Raw genomic sequence first — 14,789 nt, forward strand, 5'->3', positions numbered from 1 at the left:
TAGAAACACATAAAAGTAAGTACAGTGGACTTTTTTTTTTTTTAAGATTTTTATTTATCTGATAGAGATCACAAGTAGGCAAAGAGGCAGGCAGAGAGAGGAGGAAGCAGGCTCCCTGCTGAGCAGAGAGCTTGATGTAGGGCTTGATCCCAGGACCCTGGGATCATGACCTGAGCCAAAGGCAGAGGCTTTAACCCACTGAGCCACCCAGGCACCCCTATAGTTGACTCTTGAATAATATAGGGTTTAGGAATGCTGACTCACCTTCCCTCCACACAAACTCAAAAGTTGGCATGTAAATTTTGACTCCAAAACTTAATTACTAGTAGCCTACTGTTGATTGGAAGCCTTACTGGTAACACAAACCATTGATAAACACAATTTGCAAGTTATATGGATTATATACTATAATTTTACAATAAAATAAGCTAGAGAAAAAGTATTTAGAAAATTATAAGGAAGAGAAAAATGGATTTACAGTACCGTACTGTATTGTTTTGTTTTTTAATCTGTGAATAAATGACCTGGACAGTTCAAATCCATGTTTTCAAGGGTAATTGTATGTGCACAGATTAATAGAGAAAAATGCAAACATATTTGGTGATGGGACAGCTCAGATTTCATCTCTAAATAGTACAACAATTTGTAGAATCTTAAATTTATCAGTAACTTCAAGAATTCTAATTCAAAAAATACTCTAGTATTGTTACTAATTTCTCTAAAAATCACTGTGCTCCCCTTTTAAAAAATATGTATCCATTGCTTTTTTTAACCTTATTTTTCTCCATAAGAGGAAATATAATAGGTTTCTCTCTTTTGTAGTCTTTTGTATTTCCCTTTTAAAATCAATAGGCACTTCATAAATGAACTCCAAATAAGTGGATATACCATAAACTAGTTCCTTAAGTTCCAGTTGAAATTAGTTGTTAATTAATAAAACATCACAAAATAAGTAAATAGTAAAACTAGGAAAGAAACTTTTTATCCTTTTGAAAATAAATTCAAATAACAGGACACTAATTTATATTGGCATGCCACATTATACTTTACAAAACAGATTTGCAGATGTTATCTTCAGTCTCAAAGCAGTTTTCCCAGTTATAAACAGCTGCCAAATAAGTGGCTTCTAACTAAGTAAGGCAAATGAACCTTGATTCCCCTGACTAAATCCATTTTTCTTTTATTATGCTATATTACTTTTCCAACATATATATTACCAGTAAGTTTTGCTTCAGAAAAATTTATGTTAATATTAGTATGGAAGGACTAAAGATAGAGGTCTGAATTAGAATCCAGAAAAATAATGAGTTTCATGTGTGGGTCTCTTTAACTGAAAATAAAGATAGTATCAAAGATACTATCAAAGATAGTATTTTCTATTAGCCCACTGTGAAAATTAGAATTATCAGTGGGACTTACTTGGTGTTATCGAAGAAGAAAAATATTATTTCAAAAGATGCTTTGAAAACCCTAGTACTAGAGGAAAAGATTGTAAGCCTTTTTCAGCAGGAGTTAAGATATGTGAGTAAATAATGTTTTCATTTCTAAAGTAAATGCATGCTAACACATCGAGTAGTTAATTATAAAATCCATGTTTATTTTGGTGACTAGAAAGAGGAGGGAAAACAAATCAGTTTAAATCTTTGATGTGTATTTTTGAAAGGTTCATTTATATTTTTCAAAGATTTCCCATGTTTTTTAATAAGGCACTTAGTAAAGGGAAAGTTTGTTTACTGGCATACAACAGGATGACTTTAAGAGCTATTTTTACAAATCTGAACTTTCCAGTTCACAAACTCAGTATAAAGTCAGTTTTCTACACTATGTAAGAGATGATGAGTAACACTGGTTTTATTCTTTTGTTAAAAGTTTTATGCTAATTTAGTTTAGTTTACTTCAGTTTAGTTTTAGAGAGGGGTGAGGTTCCGGAGAAGGAGAGGGAGAGAGAATCTTAAGCAGACTTCACACCCAGCAAGGAGCCGACATGGGGTTGGATCTCCTGACTGTGAATCATAATCTTAACTGATGAAACAACACAGGTGCCCCTAGTCTGATTATTTTTAATCCTAAACCTAAACTGAGCTGTATTGCTGGCCAGTTTACTGTGAAAGTAATTTTTATGAAAATATTTTGTATTTTAAATACAAAGATTTTATTTCATATATATGGTTTTTGCCTGAATGTCTAGTGATGATATCTACTTTCCAAATTACAGTCTGCTGCAAATCCTGAGACTCCAAACTCAACCATCTCCAGAGAGGCCAGCACTCAGTCCTCATCAGCTACAACCAGCCAAGGCTATGTTTTACCAGAAGGCAAAATCATGCCCAACACCGTTTTTGTTGGTGGAATTGATGTTAGGGTATTGTATATTTCATTTATTTAAAAAAAAAATTAGTGAATAAGGAGGTTGGGGTTCTGTTATAAACATAAGGTTTTTTGGAATTTCATTCAGGTTTGGAATTAGGTTTATGTTTAACGTATAGAGACTAAAACTATCATTGACAAAGATCTGCAGGTGGTTTGGGGATACTTGGGGGAGATATTTCCACATCTTCAAATCTTCTTTATAGTATACTTAAAAACTTTGAATGTTGAGTTTTTACTCTTGAAGTCAAATTCTTCTCTATAGATGGATGAAACCGAAATTAGAAGTTTCTTTGCTAGATATGGTTCAGTAAAAGAAGTGAAGATAATCACGGATCGAACTGGTGTGTCCAAAGGGTAAGTACAACATGTTCACTGTGAAAATAAAAAATAACTAACCTAGAAAAATTCAAAATTTGTTTTCTTACACTTGTATAAATCTGTTGCTTTGTTCCTTTCTTTCATATAAAGGGTAAGTTTGTTGTCAGCTCTTCTATTTGTCATTTTTGCAGTGTTTATATGTAAATATTTTCCATCATTTATTTAAGTGGATTAATCAGTTTTATCCAAAAGTTATTTTTTTTTCTCTCTCTTTTTTTAAAGATTTTTATTTATTTATTTGACAGAGATCACAAGTAGGCAGAGAGGCAGGCAGAAGAGGGAGGAGGAAGCAGGCTCCCTGCTGAGCAAAGAGTCCAATGCAGGGCTCGATTCCAGGACCCTGGGATCATGACCTCAGCCAAAGGCAGAGGCTTTAACCCACTGAGCCACCCAGGTGCCCCACAAAGAGTTATTTTCTTCATGTATTAAACAGTATTTTAAATTTTAACCATCTTGCCTTAGATAATAAATTCAGGTTCGTAGATAGGAATTTTCTGTTAACAAATGATGTTCTACACTACATTAATCTTTACACATTCTGACATAGATTGGGGAAGAAAACAAAAAACAGTAATATTAATAGAGGATTGATCATGTACATCTAACAAATATTTATTTCAGTACATTCTTCATTTTTTATCATTATCATTTCTTTCAATCATTTCATGGAATATTAGAAGTTTTATACTATTATGCTGGTGATTTTTACACATTATTTTTCTGTGTTTTTAGCTATGGATTTGTTTCATTTTATAATGATGTGGATGTGCAGAAGATAGTAGAAGTAAGTAATCTTATGGCAAAATCTCTTAAGTAGCTTAAGGATGCAATGCTTAGTGTTGTTTGAGTCCTGAATATATATAGCCTTGTATAAAATATAGAAATAACTTCCTGTTTGAAATCCAAACCTCGAGTAATCTTATGTAACTTGTCAGCCCTGTTTATTTGTAATTGGGCATCTGGCTTCATGAACTAGAGACAGGAAAGGTTTCAGACAGAGTGTAAAATTTTTTGATCAAATTCCAAGACTCTTTTCAACACTTGAGTGGTGAGATGTTAAGATAGCTTCATGCTGATAAATTTTGATTGAGTATGTTGTTACTATTGATCTTCTCTGAGGATATAGATTTTAGAAGACCTGGGGTGTTTACCAAAGTCTCGAAAGTAGACTTTGAAAATTGATTTTAGTTTCGTTGTTTATTTTCAGTCACAGATAAATTTCCATGGTAAAAAGCTGAAACTGGGACCTGCAATCAGGAAACAAAATTTATGTAAGTAAAGAGGAGAGTTATTCTTTTTGACATGTATAACTTTTCAGAAAACTAAAAGTGGACTTTATTTTCATTTTATTCTTTAAAAAGGTGCTTATCATGTGCAGCCTCGTCCTTTGGTTTTTAATCCTCCTCCTCCACCACAGTTTCAGAGTGTATGGAGTAATCCAAACACTGAAACTTATATGCAGCCTCCAACCATGATGAATCCTATTACTCAGTATGTTCAGGTAAGAATTATTCTTCTTCCTTTATTTTTTAATGGTTTTGGAGATTTTTATTGATGGGGCCACCTTAAAAATAAGCCAGTCTCACATTTTACTCTCTGAAATGAGAAATGGTGGAATTCCCTTAATAAGTGATATTACTCTCTGAATACTTTGAGTGATGGGAAGGAAATCTGTTACTTTTGTTAGAAATCTTTTGTTCTTAATTTTGTTTCTTATACCAAGAGAAAATCTTCTGCTATATAGTTTGTAAACCTTTATCTTAGAACTGAACTCTGTAGCTACAAAAACATACTCATCTGTTTTTCCCTGCCATGCGGTAACTCCTAAAATATTTGAAGGCAGCTTTTCTTACATGTTTGGCAGTTCTAGTTATTCTTTATTTGCAGTGATTTTCAGATGCCTTCTCATACAGATTCCTGGCTTCTGGATATGTACTGGATCTAGAATGGGGAAAAGTTTCTAAAGACAACTATATTTGTAGATTCTGTGTGTTTCTGGTATATAATTTGTTTGGTCCTGGTCTCTTTAATATTTGTAATGGGCTTTGGAATACTTATTATCTCCTATTGATGGTGAGTAACAATGATTTTTTTCTTTATTTCTTCAGTTTAAAAAACTTTTATTTCCAGGAAAAGAGAAATGGTAGTGAAGTAGTTCTGTAGTGTCTCTCATTAGTTTACATTTTCCACCTATCTGAAATGTAGGTTATATATTCGTTATTTTTCTGGCTCTAAACATGGTTAGAAGAAAACCCCTACTTGTTCCTAACACTTACTGTGAAGTATTATTTACTTGGGTCTATTCATGTATGTATTACGTAGACGATTTCAATCAGTAAATATTGAAGGGTGTAAGACATTCTATTAGGGTTTTTTTTCCCCTTCAGTTTTAGGTTAAATATGGCCTTTACCTTTTAGAAATGAAATATAGAGCCACTGAGTATGTAGGAGGACTACACATTGGCTACACATTACCCAAAAGGAATACAAAATTTCCTGAAAATGTTTTAACAAAGAAATAACAGGTGTATTAATATAACTTTAACATGGAAGTCTATTCTAATAGAACTTTATCATCAGTGTACGGAAGACACTTCTTAGTGGAGGCAAATATACAAGTAAGATAAAGATAAATGGGTAAAGTAAGTCACTTACCTCAGTTATCTCTTCCTCCTCCCGAACCAAAAGACTTAACATTTGACAAAGAATTTTTCTTCATGAAGCCAATCACTCCAATAGAATTCTGCATTTGTGTATAGATTTGTTTTCATACTTGGGTTGTATTGGGAATAATACTTCTTTTTAATTTTTAAGAATTTTGTTCGTTAATGCAGTTTTTCTATAAACTTTATTCTCAGGCCTATCCTCCTTATCCAAGTTCACCTGTTCAGGTCATCACTGGATATCAGCTGCCTGTATATAATTATCAGGTAATTTAAGAGGGAACAACATGATTTACTTGGGAATACTATTGAGGCCTTTATTCATATAAATTTTTGTAATAGTTTGTTTAGTTGAGTATGCTTAACATAAGGTAAAAAGTTAGAATAAGTCTAGGATTAGGACCTCTAGTTATTTAGAAAACATGGAATGTATTTTAACAGGAATATACTTATTAGCACAAAGTTTTGTCTTGTATTGTCTTAGAATATTTGCTGTCCTCTTCTGTATTTCAGCATACATTCTTCATCCTTGTTGTCAAATAGCTGAAATGTCCTGACTGATTTTTACAATTTCTTCTAGTGGGATTGGTCAAAATAAAATGATTACTCAATTCTTAGAGCTTTGGATTCCAATTATATTTGGTAGTGTTTATTTTAGCTGACTACTACAAGGGAGTAGGTCTCTGAATTTCTATCATAGATATGGCCATATCTGTGACCCATGACCATTATCTATGGTCATAAATTCAAAGCTATTATTTTTTATTTTTTTCTGAAAGCCAACACAGAAAATTGAGAAAAACTTAGAGTTTATATATGAAAGTAACAAACCCTCAGGTATTAGAAACATAAAGTACATTTTTCTTCCATTATGTTTCTGTTACTACAAGTTCAAGAATCCAGCTTGATAAATATTTCAACATTGTCTTTCACATTCATGAAAATTTATAGGAATGGCTTACTAACTGTTACTGCCTCTCTCTCTCTCTCTCTCTCTCTCTCTCTTTTTTTAAGATGCCACCACAGTGGCCTGCTGGAGAACAAAGGAGTTATGTTATACCCCCGGTAAGGTGAATTAGCCAAACATATACTTTCTTTAATTTTTTATTATTTATTTGCTTATTTATTTTTGGAGAGGGAGAAAGAGTGGAGGGGAAGAGGGAGAGGGAGAGAGAAATTTAAGCAGGCTCTACACCCAGTACAGAGCCAGATGTGGGCCTCAGTCTCACAACCCCGGGATCATGACCTGAGCCAAAATCAAGAATCAGACACTTAATGGACTGAGGCACACAGCCACCCCTTTCTTTTCTTTATTTTAAAATCTTTTCTTATTTTAACTGTTAAATGTTTCCTTGCCTTTTGCCATCTCACATATGCCTGGGCATAATAATTTTTAATTCCGTATCACATGTATTTTTTATTGATTTCTTGTCAATGCCAAGTTTATTCTTTCATGCAAGAAACTGTGCTTTTCGTTTCTCAGATTGTTCTTAGGTTAAGACAATGGCTGCTCTGCATACAACAGGTGCTAAATTGTATATAATCCAAGAAAGATAGTATTAATACCTATGCTAATTGTAATTCAAAGAATTTAGAATTAGTATTGAAACTGTCTCTAGTTTTCTACCCGTAAAAACATCTGTTGAAGAAAAGCATATATTTCACTGTTAATACTGTTATATGAGAAATAAAAGAGGCTGTTAGCTCTGAAACATTGAGCCTTTACTTTTTTTTTTTTTTTCCTTTTTTTCCCGGATTTACCTTTTATCAGGATTGGACCTTTGAATAATATAACATGAGTTAAAATTCTCAGGCACTGGTAAATTCTTATTCTATTACTACATGTTGGAGTGTCTTTCTTAGAGCCCTTCTAATCTAATTTTGTTGAAGCTTGGAAGACTTTTCAAATATAAGACTATTTTAGTGCTTTTCAGCTATTCAATTTAAAGTTTCTGAAATAATACAAAAATTACAACACAACCCACATTTAAATGCTAAATATAAGCTTACCTAATTTGAAGAATAAATTGTTTAGAAATGTATCTAATGTACATCTCTTTAATTATACTTTTATTATAATTTAGGCTTATACTGCTGTTAACTACCACTGTAATGAAGTTGATCCAGGAGCTGAAGTTTTGCAAAGTGAATGTTCTGTTCATGAAGCTACTCCATCCTCAGGAAATGGCCCACAAAAGGCAAACATATAATTTTGTTTATTGATATTTATATTTTCACAATTATTTTTTGAAGTTTTAATAATGGCCCTTTGAGATGTAAGCATCTTTTTTCAAATTTAAGTAGGGAAGCCAAAAATTACAGAGCTTAAGTTATTGACTAATAATTTGGCAGTTTTTATAAAATTTGATGAAATTTTGGGTACCCCCAAGCTTTCAGTGTTTACATATAGTTTGTGAAAGAGTAGACCTTTTCTCTCTTATATTTTCATTGTTTTTAAGATCATACTTAAATAACTATTAATGTAATTGGTAGAATGCAGAAGACAGGTAGGTTTCCTCAAGAATCCTCACTTCAAAAGAGAGATTAGTATGAATTATACCTACCTTTTTTCCCATTTAAACATTTATTTAGCTGAATAGTAATATATAATTATTTATTGTATTCTCTCCATAATATTATATATGGTAGCAGCTCTCAGGAGTGGTGGAGTCACTAGTTATAACTGAAATACTGAAATAGGTGGAGTTGCTTCTTTTTTAATCATTAGAACAAACTACTAGCAGTGCGCTCTTCAGTGCTCCTATGTTTTTCTTGAGTGGGTGGGAATGTGGAAGTAGTTGATGTGATAGGAATGTATATAATAATATTGAAGGTTTCCCATTGGATTTTGTGAAATTTATCCTTGTGTTTCTCAATGGAAGAAGTTGTTGAGAACTACTCAACTACAGAGTAAAGAAAAAAATGCCTTGATTTGAGTGATGAATAGTTAAAATTATCCGGTTTTATCCTGGATGTTTTTTCTTGGAATGTTGAAGTTCACTGTTTCTTATTTATCAGGAAAAATTAAAGAGCCTTGAGCAAATATCTGAGGGTTTTACTAAATTGAGCTTTATAACTAGTACTCTTAAGATTCTAAAAAATTTTATTTGATAAAAAGTTACTTATTGACATGTAATGAATTACATGAAAATGTAATATATTGTGAATTACATAGTATTTTATAGATTACATAAGAATTCTTCAGAAAGAAGCACATGTATTCGTTCAACTTTCTTTAAAAAGCTTGTTAAAGCGAGTAAAATATTGAAAATACTTCTCTTTTCAGAAATCTGTGGACAGAAGCATACAGACTGTGGTATCTTGTCTATTTAACCCAGAGAACAGACTGAGAAACTCTCTTGTTACTCAGGACGACTACTTCAAGGTATGACAGAATAATATACAGGATAAAAAGCATATCTGTCAGCTATGAAGCATCTTTTTTTCTGTGGGATATATGTTTTGAGATTACAAAGAGCATTTAATTGAACTCTTGGATTTGACTGTAACTCCGAAAAGCTCTGTGAGTGAGTTTTACCTGGCTATTTTATGCTGCTCAAACCTTGATCTAGTGTAGTTTGTCCTTAGGGAAGAAACCTTTAGCAGAAGTTTATAATTGAAAAGGTTGTGAAAGAAGAGAGTTTGAAAGAGAATATTGGCTTGACCAAATGGAAAAAGAGGAAATTTTAGGTGCATAAAGCAGAACATACCTCAGAGATACCTCAGGTTCAGTTTCATACTGGTGCAATAGGTTAAATATGCAATAAAGTAAGTCAAATGAATTTTTTTGTTTCTCAGTACATATAAAAGTTATGTTCACACTGTACTGTAGTCTATGAAGTGTGCAATAGCAGTATATCTAGAAAAAAGTATATATATCTTAATTAAAATATACTTTATTGCTTAAAAAATGCTGTCATCTGAGCTTTCAGTGAGTCAGAATCACTGACCCTAGATCACCATAACAAATGATAATAATAATGCGTGAAATATTAAGAGAATTAAATGTAACACAGAGACACAAAGGGAACAAATGCTGTGGGGAAAATGGTGCCAGTAGACTTTCAGTTCACTCTAATGGGGGAGGAATATTGTGCAAAAGAAAGGTATTTTTTTATAACAGGTTTATTGAGATACAGTATACTACCATACAGTAAACCCATTTAAAACAACTCCATTTTTTAATGTATTCACAAAATTGTGCAATCATGACCACAATCAGTTTTAGAATATTTTAATCCCCTCTTAAGCCATTAGCAGTCACTCTTTATTTCCCCCCAGGTCCTCTACCCCTAGGGAGTCACTAGCCTGCTTTTTTTTTTTTTTTTTAAATAAAGATTTTCCTATTCTGGACATTTCATATAAATAGAATAATGCAATATGTGACATTTTGTGACTGGCTTCCTTCACTTAGCATAATGCTTTTAAGGTTCATCAGTGTTACAGTGTGTACTTCATCTCTTTTTATTTATGGATATACCATCCTTGTGTATTTATTACTTAAGAGACAACTTGGGTTGTTTCCACTTTCTCTGATGAAAAATGCTGTGAACATTCATGGACAAGTTATTCTGTGGACCTATGCTTTTATTTCTCTTAGGTATATACCTGGGAATGAAACTGCTGACTAATAGTAACTATGTTTAACCTTTTGAGAAATTGCTAGAATTTCTCCAAAATGACTTATACCATTTTATATTCAAAGGGAAGTTTTTAACTATTGTTTTCTGTCTTAAAACAAGGAAAGGAGAATAGCTTTTTTTCTGCCTATGAATGGGCATAGGGTGAAACTTTAAGCCTTTTTAAAGGATATACTAAGGACTTCCTTCTTAATAAGAAGAGCAGAGCCATAGCTGGATTAAGTTATTGTCATCTTCACAATAGGAAGTAAAACACATTGATTTAAAATTTTGATGTTTGTTCTCTTATTATTTCATTATACACAGACAGTATAATTTAAAAGGAAAGAACTAGGGTTGTATGGCAGCCTACCTTGCCCAAAGTTCTGAAGGTTAAATAGGTAGTACTTAAATATGTTTGCAAAGCAAAAAGTACTCTTTAAACTTGAGTTTTCACCTGGTATTAGGCAAAAACCTTACTTTGAATCTTCAGTTTTCTGTTCTTCTGCTCTAGGAGTCAAAAGTTGGTAGTCTAAAGTTGTCTGGTATCTAGACCTCTTTTGGTTGGCTAAATGTTATTGTTGTTTTAATTGAATTTGAATGTATCAAGGCAAGGTATATACTTTTCCATCTACCTGGAAATCTTCACATCCTACCTGACCTCTGAAGATAACTTGAGTTTGTGACCACTTTTTTGGGCTTTAACCTAAATAGGATATTATCCTGTTGACAGATTGCAAAATTTCCAGAAGCCACTCTTCTTTATATGACAACTGACTTTAATCTTAGGAAAAGGGCACAGTTAAGCTCTTAGAGAAAAGAAAATACCATTGTGTTAGTACTAGTTCATTCAGCTCCATTCCTTTTTATAAGACCTTACCTCCTAATATTTGCACATCCACAGGCAACATAAAGTGAAAGGAAATTTTATGTATATTTTTTATTTATCTCTTCATTTCCTGAAGAATGATATATCTTGATCACAAGTTAAGGGTATGCCTTTAAATATAGCAAAATTTTTGTTTTTTTAACCAAAAAGCATAGTATTTCAGTTCGAAGTGGAGTGCTATACTCAAGCTGTGATTTCTACCAGATACACTCTGTTAGTAAAAACAGTACTTTTAAAAAATTACGTATGTTTTCCACCAGCTGTCTTTGGTGACATCACTGCCAAGTCATTAATTAAGAATCTTAATAAAATGACATTGACTCCCAAGTCCTCTGTTTGAGTTTACTGAGATTTCTTTTTAAATTGTTGAATAAAACTAGGTCATTGGTATACTTGTTATCTTAAAGTTCAAGCAAGCTTCCCAGAAAGGATCATTTTTCTCTTGTTATTGATAGTTTTTTTAAAATCCAGAATAAATGCTTTAAGTATTTTGCAACTATCTTAGGTCATAGTGATAATACACAATTTCCAATGAAGTAAAAAAGGACTGTTTCTGTCTTTTCTAGGATAAAAGAGTACATCACTTTAGAAGAAGTCGAGCAGTGCTTAAATCTGTTTGATCCTCTCTGCTAACTTTCTAGTCTCGTGGAAAGTTGCTGGTTTTGATTATTAAGAAGAGACTGAAAGTTTTCACTATTAGAGAAGTTTAATTCTGAAATTTTATAATTCACACTCAGACTTTCTTACATAAGTTGTGGTAGATTGCCTAGTTTTATTTTACATTGAAACTGTTCATTAGATATTTATTTAGAAACTGGTTCTGTGTTCAATATATAGTTGAAAGTAAAAAATAATTGAGACTGAAAGGAATAACTTTATCTGTAAGGATTTTTTTTAATTGAAACTGACATTTTAAGAGTTTAAAAGCAATTGCTGATTTTCCAAAAATTAGAAAACCTATTTTGAAAGGTCAGAATTTTTATAGTTTGAATTCAAGCATTTCACTTCTCCAACAAGTACTTGTGAACAGTACAATATTTACAGTATTGTTCTTTACATTTATGATTTGTCTCGAAATTTACCACAAAAGCAGAGTTTTTAAAACTGTATTTTTAATCAGTGGAACTCAATATATAGTTAGCTTTATTGAAGTCTTCCTTGTCTAAACCCAGTAAAAGAGAGTCTAAACAAACAGTCCAATCAGTGGGTCTTAAGTTTATTAGTTCAAAGTATTTGTTTTTTATCTAGAATCCACAAATAGATATCTTATTTGATTGGGATGCTAATTAGGATAACTAAAATTCTGGGCATAATTTTTTTAAAAATCCAAAACAAACAAAACTTTACTAGGTACATAAGCTGCTTCTCAGTGAGTTACCATTCTCCTTTTTTCTTTAATTTCTTTTTCCCTTGAAATGCTAAACTCAATGGCTGTATCTTAAATTGTGCAAAATACTGCTATTAAAGAATGCTGAAACTTTTTTTATGTCACTTAAAAGGTTAATCAGAGTATCTGAAAGGAATTGTTTTTATAAAAACATTGAAATATTAGTTATTTGTTAAAGAGCAAATATATTTTATTTTTGCCTGTTAACCTATTATAGTTCCCTTTTTAAAGTAAAATATGTTTAAAAGAGTCAAAGTGGTTGCGTTTCAAAACCACTAAAGTTTTAAGTGTATCTCTAGAATATACTAGGACAGAGCTAACAATCATTTCTAGATTAGCTAGTCTCTTTGTTAGGTGTTGTAAATTGTGACAGCTAGAGCACTAGAGCCCCTTTGCTGCCCTTACAGTCTTGATTTTCCAGTCTGTAGCACCATTCTTCCAGGAGGTTTGCTCCTTGAACAGATGATATAAAGAAGAGAAGTAGCAACTAGAACAGTTTGAGGGCTAAGCCTTGAAAAGGTAGCAACAGGACAAAACCTTTCTAAGGGAAACACTGGATCAGCATCATTTGACCTGCCATGAAAATGAGTTTAAAGTGGCTTCCTGGCCTTTCTTTCATTGGTCCCTTCACTAAAAACATGGAGACTCTATTTAGCCCTAACGTAAGGCAACTACTGTGGGCCATATCAGTCTTCATTGTTGTCTTATAATCCCTAATAATTTTTACTCTGAATCTGAAGGGAAGAGTCTTTTAACGTAAGGATCCCTGAGAGGGCTTTCTTATGCCTCAGAATTTGAAAGTGCCCTGAAATTTGTCCTTTAAAAAATTCTCTGTACTTTTTTTGGGGTGTGCTATAACATTCTTAGATATATCATTCTGTGATTAAATTTCCAGGTTACTCTAAATGATACCTAAATTTGAAAGAGCCAATTCTAATTATCCCAATGTGACCTTAAGAAAAGTAAGAGAATAAACTTTATTTTTCTGCTTTTTTTGTTGGACTGAAGTATTTAAAAGAGTAAGGTAGAAATAAGAGACAAAAAGTCCTGAACCTTTCAAAATGGAAAATTAATTTTAAACTTATAAGTATGTTCCTATTTCCTATTGTTGAAATTGTTTTTGCATAAATGAATAAACAGAAATAAAGAAACTTTTTTTTCCCAAAATCATTTCAACCTGTTTATTCATGTCATATCATCTAAAGAGATAGTGGGGAGTTGGGTGGGTAGTGATGTGAAAAGGTTTAGATTCTTAAAATTCAAAAGTTGTAAATATTGTTCAATTTATTAATCTGATGGAGTTACTTTATGAAAGCAAATTTTGATACACTGCATTTTATTGCTCTCTTATGAAATTAAGAGATAGGTTTTTCTGAGAAAATAATCCCTTGTAGGTGAAGTTGGAAATGGTTAATGGGTTCCAGTGCCATGAATTAACAGAGTGGTGCCTAGTGAGAATGCTGGTAAGTCACATGTAACTATAGTTTCATGACCAAGGTCCCTCTCATTTTGGACTCTCTATATAAATATTTTGTGTACTGCATACTTTGGACCTCACCTCTGTGACCCTTATTTGGAAGTATTGCAGTTGTCTATGATAGGGCTTAAATTTTTCATATTATATGTACTTCATATGAGGATGTATCCAAAAGATCATTACTCAAGCTCCAGTACTCAGAGTTCTATAAAGTAAAGCCAGAAAAGAGGAAATTCTCCCCTTTGGACACTCTTATGCTACCTTTCATAACTGACTCATTACTAGAAAAGTAGATACTAAGTTTTTCTAAGAAGAAAAGTGCCTTCTGAATCACCAAAGATTAAGTTTTAATATTTCAAGTATAATTTGTTGAAGATTAGTAATCCTGAAATGCACATGTGTATATATGTATACACACATACATATATACTGGCCGTTTTTCAGAATATCTGATTAGCCCTGACTAAGCTAAATAAAAATGTATAACATTTTGAGACCGTAAAGCTAGACTATGTATATCTTAAACAGTTGTTTTAAACCTGCCTGAAGGGGCACCTGGGTGGCTCAGTGGGTTAAAGCCTCTGCCTTCAGCTCAGGTCATGATCTCAGGGTCCTGGGATTGAGCCCTGCATCAGGATCTCTGCTCAGTAGGGCGCCTGCTTCCACCTCTCTGCTTGCCTCTCTGCTGCTTGTGATCTGTCTGTCAAATAAATAAGTAAAATATTTTTAAAAATGTCCTCAAATGTATTTTCGGGGCACCTGGGTGGCTCAGTGGGTTAAGCCTCTGCCTTCGACTCAGGGCATGATCTCGGGGTCCTGGGATCAAGCATCGCATTGGGCTCTCAGCTCAGCAGGGAGCCTCCTTGCTCCTCTCTCTCTCTCTCTGCGTGCCCCTCTGCCTACTTGTGATCTCTCTCTGTGTCAAATAAATAAAATCTTAAAAAAAAATTAACCTGCTTGATATATATTTTATATATATATATATATATATATATATATATATATA

General features: G+C 32.7%; 1 protein-coding gene across 1 annotated transcript; it reads left to right on the forward strand.

Moving 5' to 3' along the window:
* Positions 1–2,203: 2,203 nt before the first annotated feature.
* Positions 2,204–11,539, forward strand: DAZL (deleted in azoospermia like; the record flags this gene model as incomplete). Its single annotated transcript, XM_059388326.1, has 10 exons — positions 2,204–2,362; positions 2,633–2,724; positions 3,481–3,532; positions 3,956–4,019; positions 4,110–4,249; positions 5,607–5,678; positions 6,426–6,476; positions 7,496–7,609; positions 8,698–8,796; positions 11,486–11,539. Coding segments are annotated over 10 exons (897 nt in total), but the record flags the coding sequence as incomplete, so codon positions are not given.
* Between the last annotated feature and the right edge of the window lie 3,250 nt (positions 11,540–14,789).

The sequence above is a fragment of the Mustela nigripes genome, chromosome 2, assembly GCF_022355385.1.
Source record: "Mustela nigripes isolate SB6536 chromosome 2, MUSNIG.SB6536, whole genome shotgun sequence".
NCBI lineage: Eukaryota > Metazoa > Chordata > Mammalia > Carnivora > Mustelidae > Mustela > Mustela nigripes.